General features: G+C 52.1%; 1 protein-coding gene across 4 annotated transcripts in view; it reads right to left on the reverse strand.

Annotated features, from left to right (window-relative positions):
- The window catches only part of LOC122741704 (phospholysine phosphohistidine inorganic pyrophosphate phosphatase), a 207,947-nt gene that overhangs the window by 141,076 nt on the left and 43,899 nt on the right, over positions 1-22,972 (reverse strand). For all 4 annotated transcript variants that reach the window (XM_043985421.1, XM_043985422.1, XM_043985424.1 and 1 more), the window contains exon 6: positions 11,201-11,292. In XM_043985421.1, the coding sequence (XP_043841356.1) occupies positions 11,201-11,292 (92 nt within the window). The remainder of the gene's footprint in view (positions 1-11,200; positions 11,293-22,972) is intronic.

Raw genomic sequence — 22,972 nt, forward strand, 5'->3', positions numbered from 1 at the left:
GGAGAACCACCTGTCAAGTTTACATCTCTCCTGTCCTTCAGCATACACGGCTACTCCCTAATTAAAGCCTCTGCACCTCTCACCTGGACTTCGGTCTGGCTTCCCAGGAGGTCTCCCCACTTCCAGGCTTTCCCCTCTCCAGTCTATTCTGCCAAAGCAGAGACTGAACCATGTCACTCCCCTACTCAAACATCTTCAGTGGCTCCCTATGGTCTCCAGGAAAACACACCAAATCCTCAGCCTGTCATTCAATGCCTTCCATAAGGCTCAAGTCCCACTTCCTATTCCTCCCCTCTGTGCCCCACTGGCTGTGGGCTGGAGCTTGTTCACAGCGGTCCATCCCCTGCCTCCCCTCCCTCTCTCAGGATCCTCGGCTTCTCTCAAGGTCACTGTCTCCAGTGCCTAGCAAGGTGCCTGGCATGGACCAGGGGCTTGATAAATGCTCCCTGCACTGAAACAATTGCTTTAATACAAAAAGGAGCAACAGAAAAAAGAAGTCGTGAATGGGGAGGAATAACTGACTTTGGAGCCAGAGGAAGACCTGGGTTCAAATCCTGACTCTCCCTTACCTGGGTGACCTGACCGACCTGAGTTGCTCTGCACCTCTGGGTCTCAATTTCTGGCCCTGTCCATGCAGAAGGAATGGTGCCCACGCCTCCTCCGTCTGGAGGTCCCTTGGGGCTCTGCCCTGGTGATCTTGTCACCCCCAGGGCTTCAGTTATCATCTCTAAGTGGCTGACTGCTAGCTGGAAACCTATGATCATTAAACAGAAGCTCAGAAAATGGGGGCATCAGGGTGTCCTGGAGCTGCGAGAGAAGCTTCCTTGGGGGCGGCAGGACTGAGGTGGCCCCCAAGGGAGGGATGGCTCCCCCAGTGAACTTGTTCATTCCTCAATGTGGAAAGAGTTCAGGCGAGAGGCTCCAAGAACCAAAGACCTCCCGACCAAGAACCCCCAAGCAGGTGGAGCTGGCCTGGCGTGACGGCTCATGCAGATGCCTGGGGGCAGGGATCCAAGAGGAAGAGGGGAGCTCTACTTGTTGGGAACCATGTCTCTATGCTGGGCTCGAGCCTGCCCCTCTGTTCCTCGTCCTGCCCGCTGGGCCCAAGCGAGCCAGGCCCAGTCCCTGCAGCACCACTACCACGAGCTAAGCTCTCTGACGCGGGTTCAGTGGGTGTTCTTGTGCAGAGGCTCAGACTTGCCCGAGGACACAGAGCTTGGGGGGACACCCACAAGCTCCCATAAGGCCACGGGGCCTTTTCAGGAGCTGGATGGTGTAGAGCCGAGGGGCAGCTATGCTGGGCCACAGGCCTGTCCTCGTGCTCATCCCTGTCAGCGTCTGAACCAGGGGAACAGCTGTTTCTTAGGGTCCTTCTGCCTTCCTTGGTTTGGGCAAAAAAAGGCTCCTGCCTTTATCACAGAACCCTAGGACTGGGGCCAGAGGGGGCCTCACAGGCCATGAATACCACCCCTTCACTGGAAACTGAGGCCAAAGACATTAGGCCAAGGTCACAGAAGTCGTGATAGGCAGAGCCAGGATTTGAACCCAAGCCCGCTGACGTCCCAGTCCTTCTCCTAGAAGACCCACCCCAAATGCTTCCTCCTGATGTCACCACGGACAAAGTCATTCTGTGTTTGCTTTTGCCGGCACTAGGCTTTTCAGCTGCAACACAGGAATGCACAGACAGTCCACGCCCATATTCCATGATCACCCTCGCCCAAAGCATCGCCAGCACGAAGATCAAAACCCATTTCTATTCAAAATAGGAAGAGAATTTTCTTAGTGTACAACCCATAACCCCGTGGAAGTTAGCGATGCCCAAAGCCCAGCGCCGTTGGCATGGTCAGTTCTAATACAGAAGGCTTTCTGTTGCCACCAGAGAGCAGAAACAGAAGGGGAGATGACCCCAACTCCCTAAGAGTGAGCCAGGATGCCGAGAGTTCTGTGCTCTGGGTCAGAGGCTTGCCACCTCCTCCCTCCCTGCTCTCCCCAACTCAGCCCTTCTCCGGATTAGAGTTCTGCACTCGGTGCCCATCCCGAGCCCCAAGCAGCCAAACCCAAGCATCTTTCATGAGCTGTGAATTATGTAAGCGTCTGGTAGCCTGCCAGCAGTGAGTATGGAGGCTGCCCGGTCGTCAGGGCTGGCTGGAAAACCCCCCATCGATTCGGGGCAAACAGAATGACTGAGTCACGGCAGGGAACGTGGGCTCCGGGAGGACAGTGGGGGTTCTCAGCCCGCGAATCCTTCTATAGTCTAAAGGGGCAGGGAGGCGAGCGGTGTCGGGGGAAGGGGTGTCCAGGCAAATGCCACTAAGGGGCTCAGAATGGAACTTTTCCAACTTCCTCTAAATAAATAAGAAAAAATGAGCTGCTCCTCCATGAGGCGATGAAGGACATGCTCAGAATGCTGAGGGCGATGTACGTGTGAAGAGGGCTCAGGGCGCCACAGCTGGCCAGCTGTGAGGAGGCCCATTTTACACATGTGGCAACTGAACGTTGGGGTGTTAAGGACTTTGCTTAATGTCAGAGGCAGGATTTGAACCTGGGTCCTCGTGAATCCGGAGCTAGCGTTCTTTCTATGGTACCTCCCTAAATATGGAAGTAAATGGGAAAGGCTGAGAAAGAGGTCCAAAGTGAAGCCGGGGGCTGTCCAGACTAGTTCTCAGCCTGGCACGGAGGCTTGGGGGCTGTGAGGGACCACAGGAGAGGGGCCACAGAAGGTAAGCAGCCCACCCACTCCTTCCTTCCCCGGGAAGGGCTAGACCCCTGACATGGGGCGGGGGGGGAAGTGCCAACCCAGAGATTTGTCCCAGCTCCCAACAGGGCAAGTAAGATCTCTGCTTTACAGAGAGGGAAACTGAGGCCCAGGGAGATGAAACCACATGGCTGCAGGGACCGGACACCAGGCCTCCCCAGGCCTCACGGCCCCTGCCTCGCCCCTTCCACCTATGCATCTGTGAGAGCGCCAGCCTCCTAGCGCCTCCTCCCAGCAGCGGATCTGGGCCAAGTAGAGATGATGACCAAATCCCCCTCCTTCCTTGCTCTGAAGAAGGGGGAGAGGGCTGTGGGACAGCACAAGCACTGCCAGACTCATGGATGTGCCGGGGCATTCCTTTCCCTTTGGACGGCTCTCTGGGTAGAGGAAGCGGGGGACAGATCAGGACAGAAGATATCAAAAGAAAAGTAAAAGAAAAAGGGCCTGGGTAGACAAGCCCTGGGAGACAGAAGCTGGCAGGGTGAGAGAAGCCGGCAGGGGCCAGTCACCTTCGCCCAAAGGCCCTACAGAAATTATAGAACAGGCTTGCCAAAGGGCTAACTCCCAGGGAGCAGCAGCTCCAGCACTGCTGACTTAGGGGAAGTCTGAGCCATGCAGGTCACTTGAACAGCCTGGCCCCCACCACAGCCCTGGCTCCGAGGCTCAAGGCTCGGGGCAGTCGCCTGGCTTGGCCACAGGGGCCCTCTAGTGGTGTGAACTCCACACCCCCTGCCACCCCTGACCGGTCCTGGTGGGAACAAACTCCTGGAGGACACCGGGAGAGGGGCTGTTGGGTTCTTACACACACACACACAGACACAACACACACGCAAGCACACGCACACACATATACACATGTCTTCATTACTCTGACTGCTGCTTGCTCAAAGAGTAGCTTTTTTGGATGATTTTTTAATTTCTAACTGCACAAACACCAAATAAAATGGGCATTTCCACACACAGAGCATAACAGAAGAGAAGCGTCACACTCTGAGTGACCAGGCTCTATTCTGCATCGCCTGCATTTCCTTTGAATATCGTGCAATACATTAAATATAATAAACCCGCCAACCACCTCTCCAACATCCTGCTTTTGTGAATCTTTCTGTTCTTTCTCTTCTGGGCATTTTAAAAAGATGCTTCAAAGACTGTCTTCTTTTTTTCCTGACTACCCTATTTCTATTCCCTCCTCTCCTTCCCACCCACAGAGGGGAAAAAATAGAAAAAAGGAAAATCCCATCTAACAAATGCGCAAAGTGGAGCAAAGGAAAGCTTCCTTGTGACTGCCCAGCAACGCTGGGGCTACAGTGCCACTCACCCCCATTTTATAGGGAAGGAAACGGCACAAGGGAGGCGGCGTGACCATCACACGGCAGATGTGTTAGACTGGAGGCAAACTGCGGCCCCCCAAAAGCCCCAAGCTCCCCCTAGCGATGCCTGCTGGCTGAAACGCTAAGTACTGGTCCCTGGCTGGGCAACCACAGGACGAGAACCAAGTGCCCGCTGATTCTGCCACACAAGCACCGTCTCAGCTTAGGGGTTTTCCTGTCTTATCTGAACCAGAAACTCATCCTTCCTGTGGCCTGGAGCTGAAGAAGAGGCAATGGGCGGCAGGAGCCAGCCCGCAAGGCTGCCAGCTGTCTCAGCAGGTGTTCGGGGGACCTGCCACACCAAGACCCTCCTGGAGATGCTACATGCACCACCCCCATCTCAGGAGAATCCCATCTGCCGCTGACCCAGAGGGAGGACGGCACATGGTGGGAGGGATGGGGCTGCAGCCTGGGGCCCAGGGTGACACGCAGAAAAAAGCGGCCTAAGAGGCATCCGGACATGGGAGGCCCGGAGAGAAGGGCACCCAGAAGGCATGGGGACAGCTGAGATCTAAAAAGAGGCTCCAAGGACCCAGAAGATCCCCTGGGGGAGATTAATGGGAACACACAGACAAGAGTCACTGGGGATGGGAGGGAGCGGGAGGGCCGCAATCCACACTGGCAGAAGAAATGCTCACACTGGGAAGATTCCCCATCTATCAGGGCCTGCTGATACCTCCTCCACCTCTCATCTCTCCTCTGTCTAAAGCGACTCACAATTCGACATCTACAAGAAGAGGACAAGAAGCAGCACCTGCTGCAGGAGCCAGGGTGAATGCAGGCACGACCCCTCCTTCAGTTTCCACTGAACGCCATTTTAGGCTGCCATGATAGATGGTGGAGGAAAGGCAGTGAGCTCCCGAACTCATGACACGATCGCTCCAAAAAACATCCAAATAAGGTCATAGGAAAATGCCCGGAGCAGCAAAACTCACAGAAGAATGTGCTGAAATCATCTTCTAACCAAGAACGGCTGGGAAGGTCAGAAGGAGGGAGCTGCTGTGCTGAGACAGGAGTCGGGCCCAACCCCACAGTCACCCTGACACAGATCCAGTCCCAGGAAGGCCGCACCAAAGAAGGAGACCCCCAGAGCCTCTGAATCAGCTGAAGCACAAGTGTCACCTGGAACTAAGCTCACAGTCTGGTGAGTGGGCTGAGCCCTGGGCAGGGGAGAGATTACAGGGGTCTAGGCTGGTGCTAAGGCAGAACTTGGCTACTGAGAACCAGGAGGTAGGCTCGAGTAGCAGTGGCCCAGGTGGCAGAGGGGCACAGGCTCATTGGAGCTAACAACCACAACACACAAAGCTGGTTGATTGGCAAGTTGGTCTGGGGTCATCTAGGACCAGGAAACAGGCCAGGTGAGGGAAGAACCTGATTCTCCTTAAATCATACCACCTGGGACCTCTTAAGCTTGGGATACTGCAGCCTGGAAACAGTGCCCCACTTTAAGGAGCTAAAAGTCTAGTAAAAGAAAGGCAAGATGAGCCGACAGAGGAAGGTGAGGACCATAGAAAGTTTCCTCAGTAACAAGGAAGACCAAGGGGCACCCTCAGAGTAAGATGTGAACATCAGGGTCCCAAATCTAAAGCTTCCAAGAAAAATATGAATTGGTATCAGGCCATGGAGGTACTCAAAAAGGACTTTGAAGATAAAATTAGAGAGGTAGAGGAAAAAATGGAAAGAGAAATGAGGGGGATGCAGGAAAGACATGAGAAAAAAGTCAACAGCTTGAAAAGTCAAATGGAAAAGGAGGTACAAAAGCTCTCTGATGAAAATAATTGCCTAAGAATTAGGACTGAACAAATGGAAGCCAGTGACTTTATGAGAAACCAAGACACAATAAAGCAAATCCAAATAAATAAAAAAATAGAGGGCAATGTGAAATATCTTCTGGGAAAAACTGCTGACCTGGAAAATAGGTCCAGGAGAGATGATTTGAAAATTATTGGTCTACCTGAAAACCATGATCAAGGAAAGAGCTTAGACATCATCTTCCAAGATATTCTCAGGGAAAATTGCCCTGAAATTCTAGAAGAAGCTAAAATAGGCTGCCATGCTTTGGCGATGCCAGTCTCTTGGGCACAAACTTCATAAATAAATGAAGAGAGAGATGCCTGGGCATCGACCGGACACCTGGAAGAGCCTTCCGGGAGCCTCACAGTCCCCAGCCCTCCATCTCCCGCAAGGAAGATCTCACTGCCAACGAATGGGAGTGTGCGCACGTGTGTACACATGTGTGCATATACATGTACATGTACAGGCATATGCACAAATGGTGTCCCCAAAGTCTTAGTGCAGTTTTAAGCTTGAATGCCCTTGGGAACACGTGTGTACACATGTGTCGGTAAGGATGTATGTGAGTGCCTGTGTCTGTGAAGGGGTGCACGTGGAGGGGACGGCTCCCATCCCACTCCTCAGGGCTTCTTAAGCTTTTCCCCCAAGAAATTTTTACGCAACACTGGGTATACAAAATGGGTGTGCATAACCTTTCACTGTTGTCAGATTTTTCACAACCTCCCCACCATTCAGACCCAGTTTAAGAAGGTGGGGCTGGAAGCCACCTGTTGGAGCCCCTTTTAATGATTCTGCCACAGCTGCTCATGGCATCCTGAGGTTCACCTGCTGCTCGCTGCCCAGTTTGCTCTGGGCCCACCCAGTCCTGCTCTTTCCCAAGTGGCAGAAGGGGCCACATCACAGAGAGGAGTGAGCTTGATTCTGGAACGGTCTCTACCACCTGAATCTCCCTTGTCCTCATTTTCCCCCATGGGGCACTTAGATGGTGAGGGGGGGACCTCCACCCAGCTCCTGATGCCTGGGTTTCTTAGCTGAGTTCCTGAGTCCCTCTGGGGGGTAGGGGTGTTGCATTCATTGAATTGATATCCCCAGAGCCCTGCACACAGAAGGCGCTTAATAAATAGCTATTGATGATTGATCTGTTGAACTATCCAGTTCCTCACTTTAATCCAATTCAACAGAAATGTGCAGCCAGCCTATCACATGCCAGGCCTTCCCCGCAGGAGGATACAAAGGATTTTGGTGCTCAATTAGCCACTTACCCCCTGGATGACCCGATACAGACCCCTCCTCCTCCCTGGCCTCAGTTTCCCCATTTACAAAAGGAGGGGGGCTGGGCTTCGTGGCCGCCAGGGTCCCTTCCAGCTCTGCACAGCACCCAGCCGGCAGGGAGCCGGGGCACCAGACAAGGCAGATTAAGCCTCGTTCCTGGGCTGTGGGGATCACGGTGAGCGGTTGAGGGTGGCCTGACTTCCCATGGGAGTCTGAAGGCTAGAGGCTTGGGGGGGGGGGACAGTATTGTGGGGGTGGGGTGGTTGGTTAGCTTGATCTCAGTTGGTTTATTTTGAGAAGCTGCAGTGGGGCTTGGGCAGCGTGTCTCTCATTCCAGAGCTTGGAGATGCCCTGGCAAGTCTGGAGCGGAAAGTTTCCCCTAAGCTTTCGAATGACTAAGTCGGGGAAACTCGGCCTGGGAATCTGTCTGACGTGTCTCGACGATGCTAAATGCCTGCTCGGGCAGAAGGAGGCTCCGCTCCCCCCAGCCACGGTGGCTCCCGGCATCCAGGGCCAATGAGGCACACCCAGTGAGAGCCCTCTGAAGGAGGAGCCTGAGGGGCTCAGGTCGGCCCCTCCACGGACTGAGATGGAAATTGAGGTAGCCCTGCTTCTGTATATACCTCGCTCAGCCCCCTACACACACACCCACACATACCCCCAAACACCCAAACCCAGACCCCCCATCCACACACACACACACACACTCATATCCACCCCCTACATATACCCCCCTGCCGCACACACCCATATACCCATACCCATATCCACACATACCCTTACATTACCATGCCCCCCACATATCCACACACACACCACCATAACCCTAAACAATCATACCCCCATACCCCTGGAGACATATACACACAAACCTGTATACATATAGACCCCCTGTATACACACACACACCCATATACAACCACCCCCCACGTGCACACACACCCATACCTATATTCACACCCAAACCTGTACACAGCCATCCCCCCACTTATGCTCACCCTCACCCACACCCTTCATACACGTAGCCTGGGGGCTTTTCAGCCCTGGCCTGCCTCCCTTTTCCCCCAGCTCCTGCCCTACCACAGGGTTCCCTTGCTGCTCTCCTTGGCACAGCAGGGCGGTATACTGGAGTGCTAGGATTGAACCCCAGTTGTGGCACGAGCTGTGGGACCCTGACGGCGTTGCTTGGCCTCAGTTTTCCTCATCTGCGAAATGGGGGTGATAAGACTCACTACCCCCAAAAGACCGTGGCAAGGAGTCTGTTGTTGGTCAGTCATTTTCAGTCATGTCCGACGCTTCACAACCCCATGTGGGAGTGTTTCGCCATGACCGGCGTGGTTTACAGATGAGAAAACTGAGGCAAACGGGGTGAAGTGACAGTAAGTGTCAGAGGCTGGCTTCGGACTCAGACTGATGAGTTCCTGACTCCAGGCCCAGGGCTCTGCGCACTATGGCGCCACCTGGTGGCCCCTGGAGGGAGGAGAGCTCTGTAAAGAATGTGTTTCCCCTCCTTGGCGTGTCAGCTCCTTGTGAGCAGGGCTGTTTATTTCTTTGTATGTGGACGCCCAGATACATAGCGGATCTCGCATACCGTAGGACTTTAATAAGTGCCTGTAGATCATTTGATTCCCCATCCCCAGGGGACCTCCTAAATGCATGGGATCTAGCATCCTTGCCCCCCCCCCCAAAGGGATCCCAGTGTGCATCACCCACCTGACTTGGTCTGCTGCTTATTCTTTTAAAAAACATGCCAGAAACCGAAATCCTGTAAATTGCCACTTCCTGCGATGGGAAGCTTGAAAAAGGCCTTACCTCTCCCACAGGGCCGGGTGGCAGGCCAGAGCTCAGGCCTAGACTGGGGATTTCTAAAGGGGCAGGGGCAGGGGCAGCCCCAGGTATGGTCTGGCTGGGAAGTGCTGAGTTAGAATCTATCATGCAGGGGCAGCTGGGTGGCGCAGTGGATGGAGCACCGGCCCTGGAGTCAGGAGTATCTGAGTTCAGATCCGGCCTCAGACACTTAACACTTACTAGCTGTGTGACCCTGGGCAGGTCACTTAACCCCAATTGCCTCACTTAAAAAAAAAAAAAAAAAAGAACCTATCGTGCAGAGAATGGAAAAAACACATTGTGACATCCCTATAGTCGGGGCCCTACTGGGAGATCCCCACGTCTGTGCTTTCTCACTCATTCATAGGCCCAAGCCCTGTCCCTTCCCCCTACAGAGAATCCCCCTGTCCTCGGTCACTGCTTCTGCTCCAGGGAAAACCTTTCAGTGTCACCAGCTAGACCAGCTCTTTGGGTTGATGAGAGCCCCTTTCAATAGGAGATGTGGGCTTGGCCACACCGTGAGACCACGTACGTTGTATTACTGAAGATTAAGCCGCTTTGGTGGCAGATGCCTTAACTTACCTTTCTTCCCTCCTCTCCCCCATCAGACTGTCTCAGCATTTATCAGCCTCTTTCTAAAAATGATCATTTCTTGCAATCACCAAATGAAGGAGGAGCTGGGGCAGAGGCCGTGGATAGCTCAGGCAAAAGCTGAAGCCAGCCCAGGCACAGGACATCAGCATAGGATCTGGGTGAAACTAGATACTACATGGGACTGGGGCCGCCACCTGGGCTCAGGGTTAGGCCCCAAACGCACCAAGGCTGGCCCTTTAGACCCTTAGTTCAGAGAGATCCAAGCAAACTCGCCCTAGCACCCTGGAGAGCTCCCTGAGATCCCAGGCCCTTGCTTGGGTACCTTCCTAATCCCCACCTGTTTGGTTGATGCTTCCTTCCTCCGGGCCTCTTTACCTCTGTACTGGCACACTTAGACCCCAGGGAGCTTGGGCCCTCTGCACCAAGGGCCTCCAGTCTGCACGGGAGAAGGAAGTCTACAAAGTGTCTGTGTGTCTCGGGCCTCCTGAGGATGAGGAGGGGGACACATCCTTTAAACAAAACTTCAGGAAGCTTGACCTCTGGAGGAACCTCTTCCTCCTGGGGCACAGGCTCCATCATCTCAGAATTATTATTAGTATTGGAAATAGGGGGGCAGTGTGTGTATTTGATGATCTCCTATCCAATTTTGGCGCTGGTGCCCCCACTTTGCTCAGTGGAGCAAATGTTCCAAAAGAATGAGCTCCCTGTAAAAAGGGAGACTAAATGTCTGGAGAGAAACTCCCAAGAATCTCGCTACCTCATGGTTTCTGTCTGAGCCCCTTGACAACAGGGATCGCCTTTTACCTTCCACTGTACCCATAGTGCTTAGCGCAGTGCCTGGCTCCAAGGGGGCACAGGCCTTGAGTTGGCCGACCACTCCACATCCCTAGGGCTGGCCATCTGCAGTCAGTCCTTGAGTAATTATGCCTTTTCTGACCACGTCCAGGAAGAGGAAAGAGCAGCTCCAGCTGCATATGACCATCCAGGCCCTTCGTGTTATAGCTCAGGAAAAGGGAGGTTGCAAAGTCAGTAAGTGGCAGAACTAGAATTTGAACGCAAATCCTCTGACCTCAGTGTCTAAACCCTGCCAGGCATTCTCAAGCAGAATGAAACTGCGCACCCACGTGAGCCCAGGGGAGAGGAGGTGTGTACAGCACATTCCCCCATGGTCTGCTCTGATACCACGTCACGACCACAACCCCAAGACATCAAATTCACTGGGACTTCATGTGGTATGGCGGACTCCCAGCCCGCCAACAAGCCACCACCTTCTTCAAGGGCTATGAACGAGAGCTTGGGTCTGTGCTCATTCCCTATCACCCCCAAAGGCCACGCCGAGGATCGTCCTTACATCTTCTAACAAATATCAAATATTTCAGACTGTATGTGCCAGAAATCTCCCTCCCTAAACAAAAGAAAGACTCATTTGTTCTCATCCCTTCTGTGAAGCACCCACACTGCCGCACTCCGGTCTGGGGTGACTGAAGGGAGCTGCCAGGCCCCCAGAAGACAATTCTCTGGAATGCCGTGTGATTCACTAGCAGCGACCGAGGCAGGATAGAGAAGGAATCCAATAAAAGAGACTGACCTGAACTTTCCCGTGCGCACCTGGAGCGCTCTCATCCCACAACGCTGGGCCCCTCCCACGTCGTTCACGATATCATCTCCAATCATGATGGTCTGTCATGGCAATGAAATACACACAAGACGGATGTCAGGTGGGCTTTATTCTGCCTCTACTTCATCTTCAATGACATAATAAACGGCTCGATTTGATGTTTAATGCGGCCATCATACAAATTAAACAAGATAATATTGTCATTGTATTGATTAAAAGTCACCCTACCCGGACTGTATTTCATGCAGCCTTCCGCAGGGGAGGCCTCTGAGCTGTATAGAGCCACCCACGCCATTTGAAATCAATCAAAAGACGTCTGAATGATTCGGCACCCTGGAAATGGATGGGGAGCCTCAGCCGGCCCTGCATTTCTTGTCTGAAACATATGCAGGGCTTTACTGTCTGCTAACGACCACACAATTGTGCTATTTCCCGTCCCCCTAAGTTTCAGAACTTCGACAAAGGTTAAATGCATTTCTTTAACCTTTCTGACCAACAATTTGAAAGGATTTTTGCCTTTAAACAGCAAAGGTATTGCTGATTAAAGGCCAAGCTACACAGGGCACATGCATTCCCCCCACACACACACACACACAGAGGAATGCAGAGCGTGGAAGGAATAGAAAAAAACAAACTCACTCCAACCAAGCAGACGACTTCTTGGAACACATTTTTTAAAGATTAAATTCCTAGAAAAATTCAATCCAACCAACATCTACTTGTTATGCCCAAGCCCTGGGGCCAGGCACTGTGGCAACAGAGATAAGAACCAACCCAGCCCCTTGTCTCCAGGGAAAACCCCGCCTGCCTGTGTGACCAGGAGCAAGTCATTCACCCATCTGGGCCTCAGTGTCTTCATCTGTAAAATGAGAAGGCTGAACCAGACGGCCTCTGGGGTCTCTTATAATGCAGACAGAACGCCAAGGACGGAGAAAAGCCTCACGCTGGGAAATCTGGGGAGCCTGAGGGACAAGGGAGCCCCTGAGCTGGGGTTAGAAGAAGAGGTCCCTGAGGTCACAGTGAGCCTCGTGAACAGGGGGTGAGATGGCGAAAGCCACACTTCGGGAAGATCACACGGGCAGCTTTGTACAGGATGGGCTGGAGGGAGGAGAGGCTGGAGAAAGGGAGTCCAAGGAAAGAGGGGGGAGGGTCAAAACCACGGTGAGTGGAGAGAAAGGGACACAGACACCCGAGAGATGTTTCAAAGTAGAAGCTAGTTCATCTACGTCTTCCCATGCATCTCTGTATTCTTCCTGCCCATTATTTCTTTGTTGTTGTTTACTGTTTTCACTTGTATCTGGCTCTCCATGAGCCCATCTGGGGTCTTCTTGGCAAAGATACTGCAGTGGTTGGCCATTTCCTTCTCCAGCTTATTTTACAGATGGGGAAACTGAGGCAAACAGGGTGAAGTGACTTGTCCAGGGTCACACAGCTAGTAAGGGTCTGAGGCCAGATTTGAATTCCAGAAGATGAGTCTTCCTGACTGTAGACCAGCGCCCTGTGCACTATGGTGCCACCTAGTGGCCCCATTATGCTCTCTCTGAAAGGTAAAACATGAACGACTGTTGTTGGACTGGATTCAAGGACCCTCTGATTGTTCATCTCAAGAGAGGCCCAAACCAAGAGCCACATGTTCCCCCAAAGGATTTGCTGTTTTCATGGGACAGATAATGGATGATACCAATGGGGGCAACTAGGTGGTGCAGTGGATAAAGCACCAGCCCTGGATTCTAGAATACCTGAGTTCAAATCTGGCCTCAGACATGACACTTACTAGCTGTGTGACCCTGGGGAAGTCACTTAACCCCCATTTCCCCAACCCCCCCAAAAAAAGATAATGGATGATACCAAATGGAAGAGGGATTTTGAAGGCTGGTGAGGACCCACAGATGCAATAGTTTGTGGAAGCCATTGTACTGAAGGACTCACCCCCAGACACCTGAAAGGTCTTTAATGAGAACTGTAATCACATTCAAGAGTCAAGAATTCAGCCTTGCTCTCCACAAAGAAAAACCACAGTAGAGGGAAGAATCTCTATTACTAAGCAAGAGCAAGAATAAAGGAGTTAGAGAATCCTGGGAAAACTTTCATGAGCTAACAAACAATACAATAAGCAGAAACATCAGGACAAGATGGTGGCCAACCGAACTCATCCTAAACCCCAGCAAAACAAGATGGTGGCCAACTGAACTCATCTCAAACAAAAGCAGGACAAAATGGCGGCCAAATGAACTCATCTCAAACCACGGACCAGTGTGAGCTCAGGAGGAGGGGGCTGCCTCTCTCCTCTCAGTAAAATGGGGGCAGCCACAGATGCCCAAGGGAGGCACAAGATATTGGACATGATCAATGGGTCATTTTGTTTTGCTTTACTGAACTGCTCTGTCACAAGAGAAGGGTCTCTGGGTATTCTGTGAAAAATCAATAAAACACTTAAGAAGAATGCTGACTACTGAGACGATGATATGCAGGCAGATGGACAGCTCTGTAGAGCTGGTCCCCTCGTCCATATATCTTGGACCCTTCTGCATTATCCCCCACTCTCTCCTCCTTTGTTCTGGTCCCTGACAAAGAGGTGACCCTTCTCTCTGCCAAGGTCCACAGCCCCTCTCCTCAGCCCTGTATGCTGTGGGCATTTGGCCCTTTAATCATGTCACCCTCTTTCCAGTCTTCAGTCTTTCTTTGCCATTTGCTCCTCCTCATCACCTTTACACGTGGGCCTTCCTTTCCCCATTCTCCTAAAGAGCCTTCTCTTGACCGCACCCCCCACAAGCCACCATCCTGTACTTCTCTTCCCAGGCTGTCTGCCTTCACTAGCTCCCATTTCTCACCTCCCACCCACTTCTCTACAGTGTGGAAGTCTGACTTCTGACCCATCACTCAACTCCAACGTGGCGGCTAACCTCGGCGCTGTTGGCTGGCTCCTTGTCCTTCCCGACTTCTCTGCACTTGTGACATTGTTGGCACCGCTCCCTCCACCCTGGGTTTCCCTCTGCCTCTGCTCCCCTCCTGCTTGTCTCGCTCCCCCTTGTAGGTACCCTGATCCAGGTCCTGCCCTCTACTGTTAGGGTCTCCCAAGTCTCTGAACCTGGCCCGCTGCACACCCTCACTCAGTCACCGCATCAGCTCCTGCGGACTCAGGCATCATCTCTAAAGTGACTCCCAAAGCCACACAGTCAGCCTCCATCTCTCTCCAGAGCTCTTGTCAGCTCCTGGCTGCTACACTGCTTCCACTGAAAGACCCATAGGCACCCAAATCTAACTCCCTTCCTCCCTCAGCCTATCCCTGCCTCTCCACCCAAGTTCATTATCTATGTTTGGGGCTCCAGCCTCCTGCCAGTCACCCGAGCTCATTATCTCAAAACCAGACTCCTCCTCATTCTCCCAGACCTCCACATCTCTCCTTCCCCCCGCCTTTGCTCTGCACCCCTGAGACTTTTCAAGACCTCATCCCCTCTTACCTTGGAAACTGAAGTGATCCAACCACTCTCCCTGTTTCTAATTTCTACTTTCTTTAATCTGTCCTCCACTCAACAGCTAAAGCATCGATATGACTGTGGCCTTCCTTTCTCAAGGATGTTCAAGGGCTCCCTGCTGCCTCTAGAATCAAATACAAGCTACTCAGCCCTTCGTGATGCCCCTTCATGCGCTCTACAACCTGGCCAGCCTGGCTTGCTTACTGTTTCCTGAACTCAGAGGCCCATCTCTTGCCTCTTCTCCTTTGCCCAAGCTGTGCCCACTGCCAGGAATGCCCTCCCTCCTCACCTCAGCTTTTTTCAAAGCCTCATCACCCTAGCTGCTCCTGCCCCCTCCCTCCTCAAATAATCTTGCACTGACTTCTCTGTTTACATGTTGTACCCAGGGAAGATGGAAATTCCCTGAGGGAAGGGATTCATTTTGCATTTAATCTTTGTATCCTAGGAGACTGGCTAACTCAGCCACATGGTGGGCAGTTAATAAACACTTGCTAAATTTACCTGAATTGGACAAACACAGAGGACAGACAATGAACTGGACCCAGACTTGAACAGGAAGGAGAAAGCAGGCTGTGCCGGCAACATTTTGGAAACTGAGCAGAGCCATCGATATCCCTAAGTTTCTCCTCAAAACAAAGGCCCATCTTTGTTTTTTTATAGCAAGATTCTTCCAGTGATGTCCTGTGGCTGCATGTCATGGAGCAAACACTCTAACCCCTGAGAATTAAAGACAATGGAGAAGCATATCTCCCTACTCTCCACAGAGATGTGGGGGTCTATGGGTGCAGAATGGGGGATACAAAGTCAAGCCAATGTGACTATTTGTTCGCTTAGCCATTCTTTGTTGCCAGGAAGGGAGAGAGGTGAGCCACTGGCAAGGAGCGCAGGTGTCTGGGGAAAGACCATTGATGAAATGGGCTTGTTTTGAGAATTAAAGTTGCTGATCATCAGAAGGGAGTGCGGGAATGGAATTGATGCGGTCATGGCTCCGATGAAATGCTTTTGATGTGCAATCAAAACCTCATTCATTGGGATGCTGCCCACCTGGTTGGGTTCTTAGCCTCCCTAGGAGGTAAGTGCTACTGTCATCCCTGATTGTACAGATGAAGAAACTCAGGCTGGGAACAGTTGTGGGGCTTGCAGCTAGTAAGTGTCTGTGTTAAGATTTGAACTAAGGCCTTCCTCACCCCAAGTCTAATACCGTACCTACTGTGCCACCCAGCTGTCTAGCAGGTCTAAGAAAGTACAGGAATCATGATGGCAGAAGGTGCTCAGTGTAATGACAGCTACAAAGACAGGGAAGGAGAGCTCAGAGGTCGGACAAGTAATCAGGGAACAATGATGCTAATGACACTATGAGGTTATTAAGCCTTCTGAGGCTGCTTGGGGGCGCCAGAGTGCATAGAGATCCGAGTTCAAATCCAGTCTTAGACCCTTGCCACTGGGTGACTTAACCTCTGTCTGCCTCTGTTTCTTCAACTGTAAAATGGGGAAAACCATAACAGCCCCTCCCAGGGAGTTTGGTTTGTTTGGTTTTGGTTTTATCATACAAGTATTCGATTATTTTCCAGTTACATGTAGGGAGAGTTTTCAACATTTGTTTTCATAAGATGTTTACTTCCACATTTTTCTTCCTCCCTCCTCCTTTCCCCCCCTCCCTCCCTTCCTTCTGGAAGGGTCACTTGTATAGAAGTAACCTCTACACTAAATACAAATAACCACTGTTATGTGCCAGGGCCCCGGAGCCAGGGTGGCCTCCTCAGCATGCTTATCGACCCGGAGGTGCCGAAGACCAAATGGGGAGGAGCAAAGCGACGCCCCCGTCCTGACGAGCCGAGGATGAAGTCTGTCAGGATGGCCGTACTGTCACATCAATGACTTAAGCATGGGGGGGGGGACCTCGCCTGAGAGCAGTTGGGGGATGGGGAGGCAGGGGGTCCGGCTCTCTCCAAGCTCCGCACCAGCCAACAGTGTGCGGAGGTGAGGGCGATCGGGCACATTCTCAGCTCTCAGCTCACTGCTCTGTCCCATAGGTCTAATGGGCCAGATGTGGCTCCAGGTGTGACCCTTCGAGGGGGACGCCGACAAACGACAGGGAAGGGGATCAGAATGGGGACAAGGACGAAAGAACAGGGGGAGGACACTGGAGCTGTCCAACCTAAAGAACACAATGGCATCTGGGAAGGGTTCAGGGGCTACCTGGGGAGCCCACTGACTGACGCTGACAGACAGAGCTGCCCCACAGCAGCACCGCTCGCAGAGGAGGAGGCTGACCCAGATGACCCCCTAGGAGTCCAGGAATCAAAGAGAGTAAATGGAGAGGGGAGAGAAGGATGGATTGGAATCAGGTTCTGGGTTCAAATCCAGACTTTGCCCTCCACTTCCTTGGTGGCCTGAGGCAAGTCCTCCACTCTGGGCCTCAGGTTCCTCATGTATAAATGAGGGGGATGGGCTCCTCAGCCTCTAAAGCACCTGAGATGTGGTTCTATGACCACACTCCCTCCGCAGGTGCCCATCGCCACCCACCCAAGCTTTCTCATCCACATGGCCCCATCAGTCCTCCCGAGGGAAGCAGACTAAAGCGTGAATGGATTTCCTGTGGGTCTCTGATCATTCCTGGGGGCCTGTAGAGGCCCCTATGATTCCCCCCTCTCAATTTATGACCATGTCATTCTCCTCTCCAACAGGCCAGCCCACACCTCCCTGGGGGTACCTTTAGGGCCTCAGACACAAAGTGCTCAAGGAGGGTAGAGGAGGGAACCGTTTCCTCCCTCCCACCCTCAGGGCCCCCTTCCAACCTTCCTGACAAAGCCCCCTTCCTCTCTTCTCCTCCTGCCCAGATCTGAAGCCCCCTCCACACTTGCCATCCCTGCGCCATTCTGACCCTGAGACACACCAGCCCCTTCCTTTTTTTTTTTTTTTTTGTGGGGCAATGAAGGTTAAGTGACTTGCCCAGGGTCACACAGCTCGTGTCTGAGGCTGGATTTGAACTCAGGTCCTCCTGAATCCAAGGCTGGTGCTTTGTCCCCTGTGCCACCTAGCTGCCCCCACACCAGCCCCTTCCTAATGGTGGTGGGCTGCTCCACCCCGAGACACCTCAACTCCAGCAAAGGTCTTCTGGGCTTTGCCACCAACCCTGCCACAGCACCCTCAAGACACAGTGTCTCTGAGATGAAACATGCTGTAACGACTGGAGTGACGCCACCTGCTGGAGAGTTACAGTCGGAAAGCTCCAGCATGAGGAGAAGGCATCTGAGGGCAAACCATGGGGTCAGTTCTTTGGCGTCAGGAAGTGATGTTTGCTCGTGGGTGTTGTCTATCAACACTGCCAGCCAATTAGCTTGGAGCTCTGTGTGTGTGTGTGTGTGTGTGTGTGTGTGTGTGTGTGCGTGCGCGCGCGCGCGCGCGCGGGGGGGGGGGGGGGGGGGGGGGGGGGGGGGAAGCTGGGACGTTCCCACCTTCACAGGAGGCTTCTGGGAGGAAGGAGGAAGCATTAGGTCCTTTTTGGTTCCTGATCTCTCCATGTCAGGTCAGAAGATGGGGTCTCTTAGAAATAGTTAGATTTTTACCTTTCTCTCTGATCATTAGATCCTAATGCTCTTTAATAAATGCTTAAACACTCTTGCTAAAGCTTCTAATTTATTGGTGACCACTCATTAGATATTTTAGACAGTATAGCTAAATAGCAACTTTACCATACAGTTGGTGCTTGAAAATAAGGAAGGTTTTCTTTGTGTATTTCTATGTCCAGTCCTCAGCACACAGTAAGCACTTAATAAATGCTTTTCACTCACTCAGTCATTCATTCACCACACCTCTTCTGAAGCATAGATCTTATTTCTCTTTCTGGCTGCTGCTGAAAATCTACAGTATCTGACTTCTCTCTCAGATGCCCTTTGGACAGAGAAGCTGTGAAGGGTGTGGCACTCTGATCCCATCAGATACCAGCCCTCCCTGGGAGAAAGTTAGGGTTCAAAGGATGGCTTTCCGCATAGAAGAGCAGCTCAGAGATGGGCAGCCCTGCTACCAATTTCCCAAGTTCTGCCCAGCCAGCTTTCCTGTCTCTACTCAAGGGTGGGCCGGCTGGCTCCATGGGCTGTCCATCCATCTAGCTGCGGGTCATGGGCTGGGGAAGAGGTGGGCTTTCCTCCCTCCTCAGAGGGTCTGGAGCTCTCAGGGAGAGGCCTGCTAGTACCCCAGGGCCCGATGCCAACAGCCCAGGGTCCTCCGTACACAAGAGCACGTGAGGGAGCTCTAGACTCTCTCTCTGATTCAAACTCTGCCCAAGGCCTCCTTCAGGAGAGGCAAAAAAATGGAATTTCTTAAAAACCCCAAATGTTTGCGATTCAGCCTTTTCATAATTGCGAGTGGCTTTTCCCTGGTTTTTCTGGAGGGTGAGGAAGGAGAAAGAAGAGGCAGCTAAAATCCTACCTCCTCCAAGATGCCTTTCCCAGTGCCCTTCAGTGTTGGCATTATCTCAACATTATCTCCAATTTACCCTGCATGTGACATGTTTCTTTGCATGTTGTCTCCCCTGTTAGATTGTGAGCTCCTTGGCAGCAGGGACAGTCCTCTGCCCTAAGATGGGGCTTGCTCGTAGTAAGCACTTAATAAATGCCCGCTTGCTAACTGACTTGTTGACAGCAGAGAACAACGACCTTATTTTGGTGTTGTGGAAAGACCATGAGAATTTGTTTGACACAGAGACAAGGGTCACCCCACCTCTGCACACCTCTATTTCCTCATCCTTAAAAATGGCGAATAATAATGTTCACCCTATTTCTCTCACAGGGATGGCACGTACAGCCTCCAATGGGCCGATGTGGGCTCTCGGCGGCCGAGATTCTGCTGGGCCAGCCTCGGTGGTGGGGCCCACCCAAGGAGCCTTGGTAAGTCAGAATAAAACCCAGAAGGCCAGAAGGAGGGGGCAGCCGGGCAATCCTTCGAAAAGAGGCAGTGGCTCCCCCAGGCAGAAACTCACTTCTGCGGCCAGCCAACAAAGGGGGCTATTAGCCCAGGACTTTGCTCCCCTACATGTTTTACATCTCCTGGGCGAATTCTGCAGCCGGGGGACAGGCAGCAGCAAGGGAAGTGTGGCTGCACATGACCAGTGATGCTTGTCGGCACCAGCTTGTGACATACGCATACCAAAATGGGCTCCGGCCCCCCGGGATTTCACAGATTTACTATCGGTGAAGGACGATAATCACTAACGGAGGAGCAATTATTCCCAAATCATTTAGGATTTAAAAAATCATTGGCAAGAAGATAGAGGTCAAGAGGTGGGCTGTCAAGGGAAATAAAAAACTCTACCTGTCAAACGTAGGTTTAACTTCCTTTCTGACTGCAATATGGTGAGGAGAGAGACAGACACATAAAACTCAAAGGTCACCCACCCACTGAAAACAGAAATCCAGAGCTCTCCACTTTGGACTCCCGTTGCACACAGACGTGTGGGCATGTGGACGCTCATTTATTCATTCTGAAAGCCTGGATTTGGGTCGGAAAATGAAAGGCCAGAAACTGACTCTCAGGCTGGACCACACATAGTCATGCATCCCTCGGTGCCAATCAGAGCATCCAAAGGGAAGTCTCCATTTTCATTTCTATCATCATCTTTGTAAATGATGCTCGGCCCGGAAGAAGTGTCAGGTCAGGGTTAAACACTCCCTTCCATTGCCAATGAGAGGCGGTGGGGGCAGAGTGGACAAAACACCAGCCTCTAAGTCAGAGCCTCTGACCCACACTGGCCACAGGCCCATGGACCGGTCGCTTGATCCTCCATGCTCCCAGGTAGCTATCAGCTCCAGAAGAGTGGCTGATGTGCACTGGAGGAATAATTATCCCCTCTTCTGGGAGTTCCCTTGACCAATGAAGCCACAGGACAGACCCCCTTGTATTAGAAAATGAAAAACTATTGGGAAAGAGCAAGCAACTGTCCAAGATCAGGTGCAACTTGTACCAGTAGTGGGGGGACTCCCAAGGACAAAATCGCGACCTCCTCCAAATATCTTCATCTTTCTGTATTTGGCTCAAAGGTCCTCAGCTGATGAACTGGAAGATGCAGCTGAGGAACCCATCCCCAGGGACGAACACCGACGTGTGTTTGAACAGGGATGTGATTGAGCTCGCGCCGAGAAAGGCGACCCAAGAGCAGAGGAGGGGGCGAGGCCAGGCGTGCCGGCATTAGCTCCTCCCAGATGAGGAAGCTCCTTTCACCGACGCAGGCTGGCACCTTCTCACTCGTGTCAGGGGCGGGATCTGAACCCAAGTCCTCCTGGCTCTAAGGCCGGCTCTCTGACCTCTTGGCCTTGCTGTCTCATGAACTCTGGCACAAAGTCAGAAGAGTCTTCTAAGACAGGGGTTTTCCAGATAAAAAGCAGATTTCCCTGGAGGCCCAAGGCCCCATGGGGCACGGCTCTAGGAGGTCCCTGCTAGACAGGGGCCAGACCTGCAGGAATGCTAGTCTGCTCCCCACAACCTCCAAGGAAGGACATGCCACGGCTTTTCTCTGGAACGGCTCTTGGAGTCCATCATTCCTCCCCGACTCTCACTATCAGCCCATCACTCCACAGGAAAATCTGGGAAGGGAGCAAGGCCTTCAGAGCCACTGCTGGAGGCGCCATCTTGGTGGAGAAAACATGGCTGAGCACCAGTGGCTTAGCCTGGGAGCGTACCCCACAGGCACGGGCTCTGAAGGCCCTTTATCCGGGGATTGATCCAAACTCTTCATGTGCCCCACACTGGCAGGTTCTCTGTGAATACACAGGGAAAACCGGGGCTTATTACTGCCCAGCAGGACAGAGGGAGGCAGCCAAGAAGAAGAGAGAGAAGAGACAGAGAGCATGAGGGAGGGGAGAATGGAAGGGAGAGATGGGGAGGGGGAGAAATGGAGGTAGGAGGGGGAGGGAGAGTGAAAGGGAGGGAGGGGGGAGAGAGAGAGAGAGAGAGAGAGAGAGAGAGAGAGAGAGAGAGAGAGAGAGAGAGAGAGAGAGAGGTTCTAAGAAGAAATGAAAGGAATCCCCACAAAAATGACTTCCAGCTACTATATAGCCGCTAGGTGGCGCCATAGTACAGTGCCTGGCCTGGAGTCAGAAAAACATGAGTTCAAATCCAACCTCAGACACATATGACCCTGGTCAAGTCACTTCACTTTATTTGCCTAAGTTTTCTCATCTATAAAATGAACTGGAGAAAAAAATGGCAAACCATGGCAGTATTTTTACCAAGAAAACCCCAAATGGGGTGACTGAGGCTTGGACACGGCTGGAATGGCTAAACAACATATGGCTCATTCCCATGAGCCTGGGCCCCCAGGCTGACTTGAACATCGCCCAGAGGAAACTCGACTGTCCCTTGGCCACGAAGCCTTCATTCCCTGCTACAAGTCACTTTTCTCTCATCTTATCTCATAACACTTGAACCTCAGGATTTAAAATTGGGAGGGACCTTGGGGCTGTTTTTCTCTATGGTGGGCTAGCCTATCTCTGTGCCTGTCTCATCACACCTACCAGATCTGGCAGCTCCCCGAGGTCAGGGACCGTGGGCCCCCCTCCAGTGCCTCGAACATTGCATGGCGTCTAAGCTGTGCCTAATGAGAAAATTACTGATTGCCACACACCCTTCCTCCCCCCTCCCTCACAGGCATTCAGATTAAGAATCCGCCCTTGTATTAATTAACCGTGGCTCACACAGGGGAGCAATTGTCAATTGAAGCAGAATAATTTGCTACAGATAGAAGCTTCTTATGATCATAGAAACCACCAAGATCTAAACTTTATTTTAGTCTTAGAATAGTCATAAATGCTCCCAAGGTTAGCACAAGAAACAAGTGACGTTGGTATTCGGTAACCTCTATGGTGGGTTATTCTCGGTCTCATTACAGAATCCCAGGAACAGCCAGGTTACCTCTCAGAGGTTTGACTTTCTAATCTATTAAAGGAATGCCAGCAATCTGTTATTTCTATGCCACTAAGGAAAGGTGAAAATGAAAATTGGATTTGGGGGAGCTCTATCTCTTCCAGGAGCTGGCTGGAAGCACCTCGGCAGGGTCTCGGGAAGGAGCAGATATCAAGGGAAATGACTGGTGATAACTTTATTGATTACAGCGGCTTGAAAATTTTTTAAGGTCCACCACAACCTGGCGTGACAGCTGGGAGAGAGAGCTCACCACAGAGATTTTCATTAGAAATAAAAATACAAAGAGAAAATTATCACCTCCCTCATCCAGCAGGTCACTGGAAACAGCCTAACTAGGAAATCACTG

Source organism: Dromiciops gliroides, chromosome 2 (assembly GCF_019393635.1).
Source record: "Dromiciops gliroides isolate mDroGli1 chromosome 2, mDroGli1.pri, whole genome shotgun sequence".
Classification (NCBI taxonomy): Eukaryota; Metazoa; Chordata; class Mammalia; order Microbiotheria; family Microbiotheriidae; genus Dromiciops; species Dromiciops gliroides.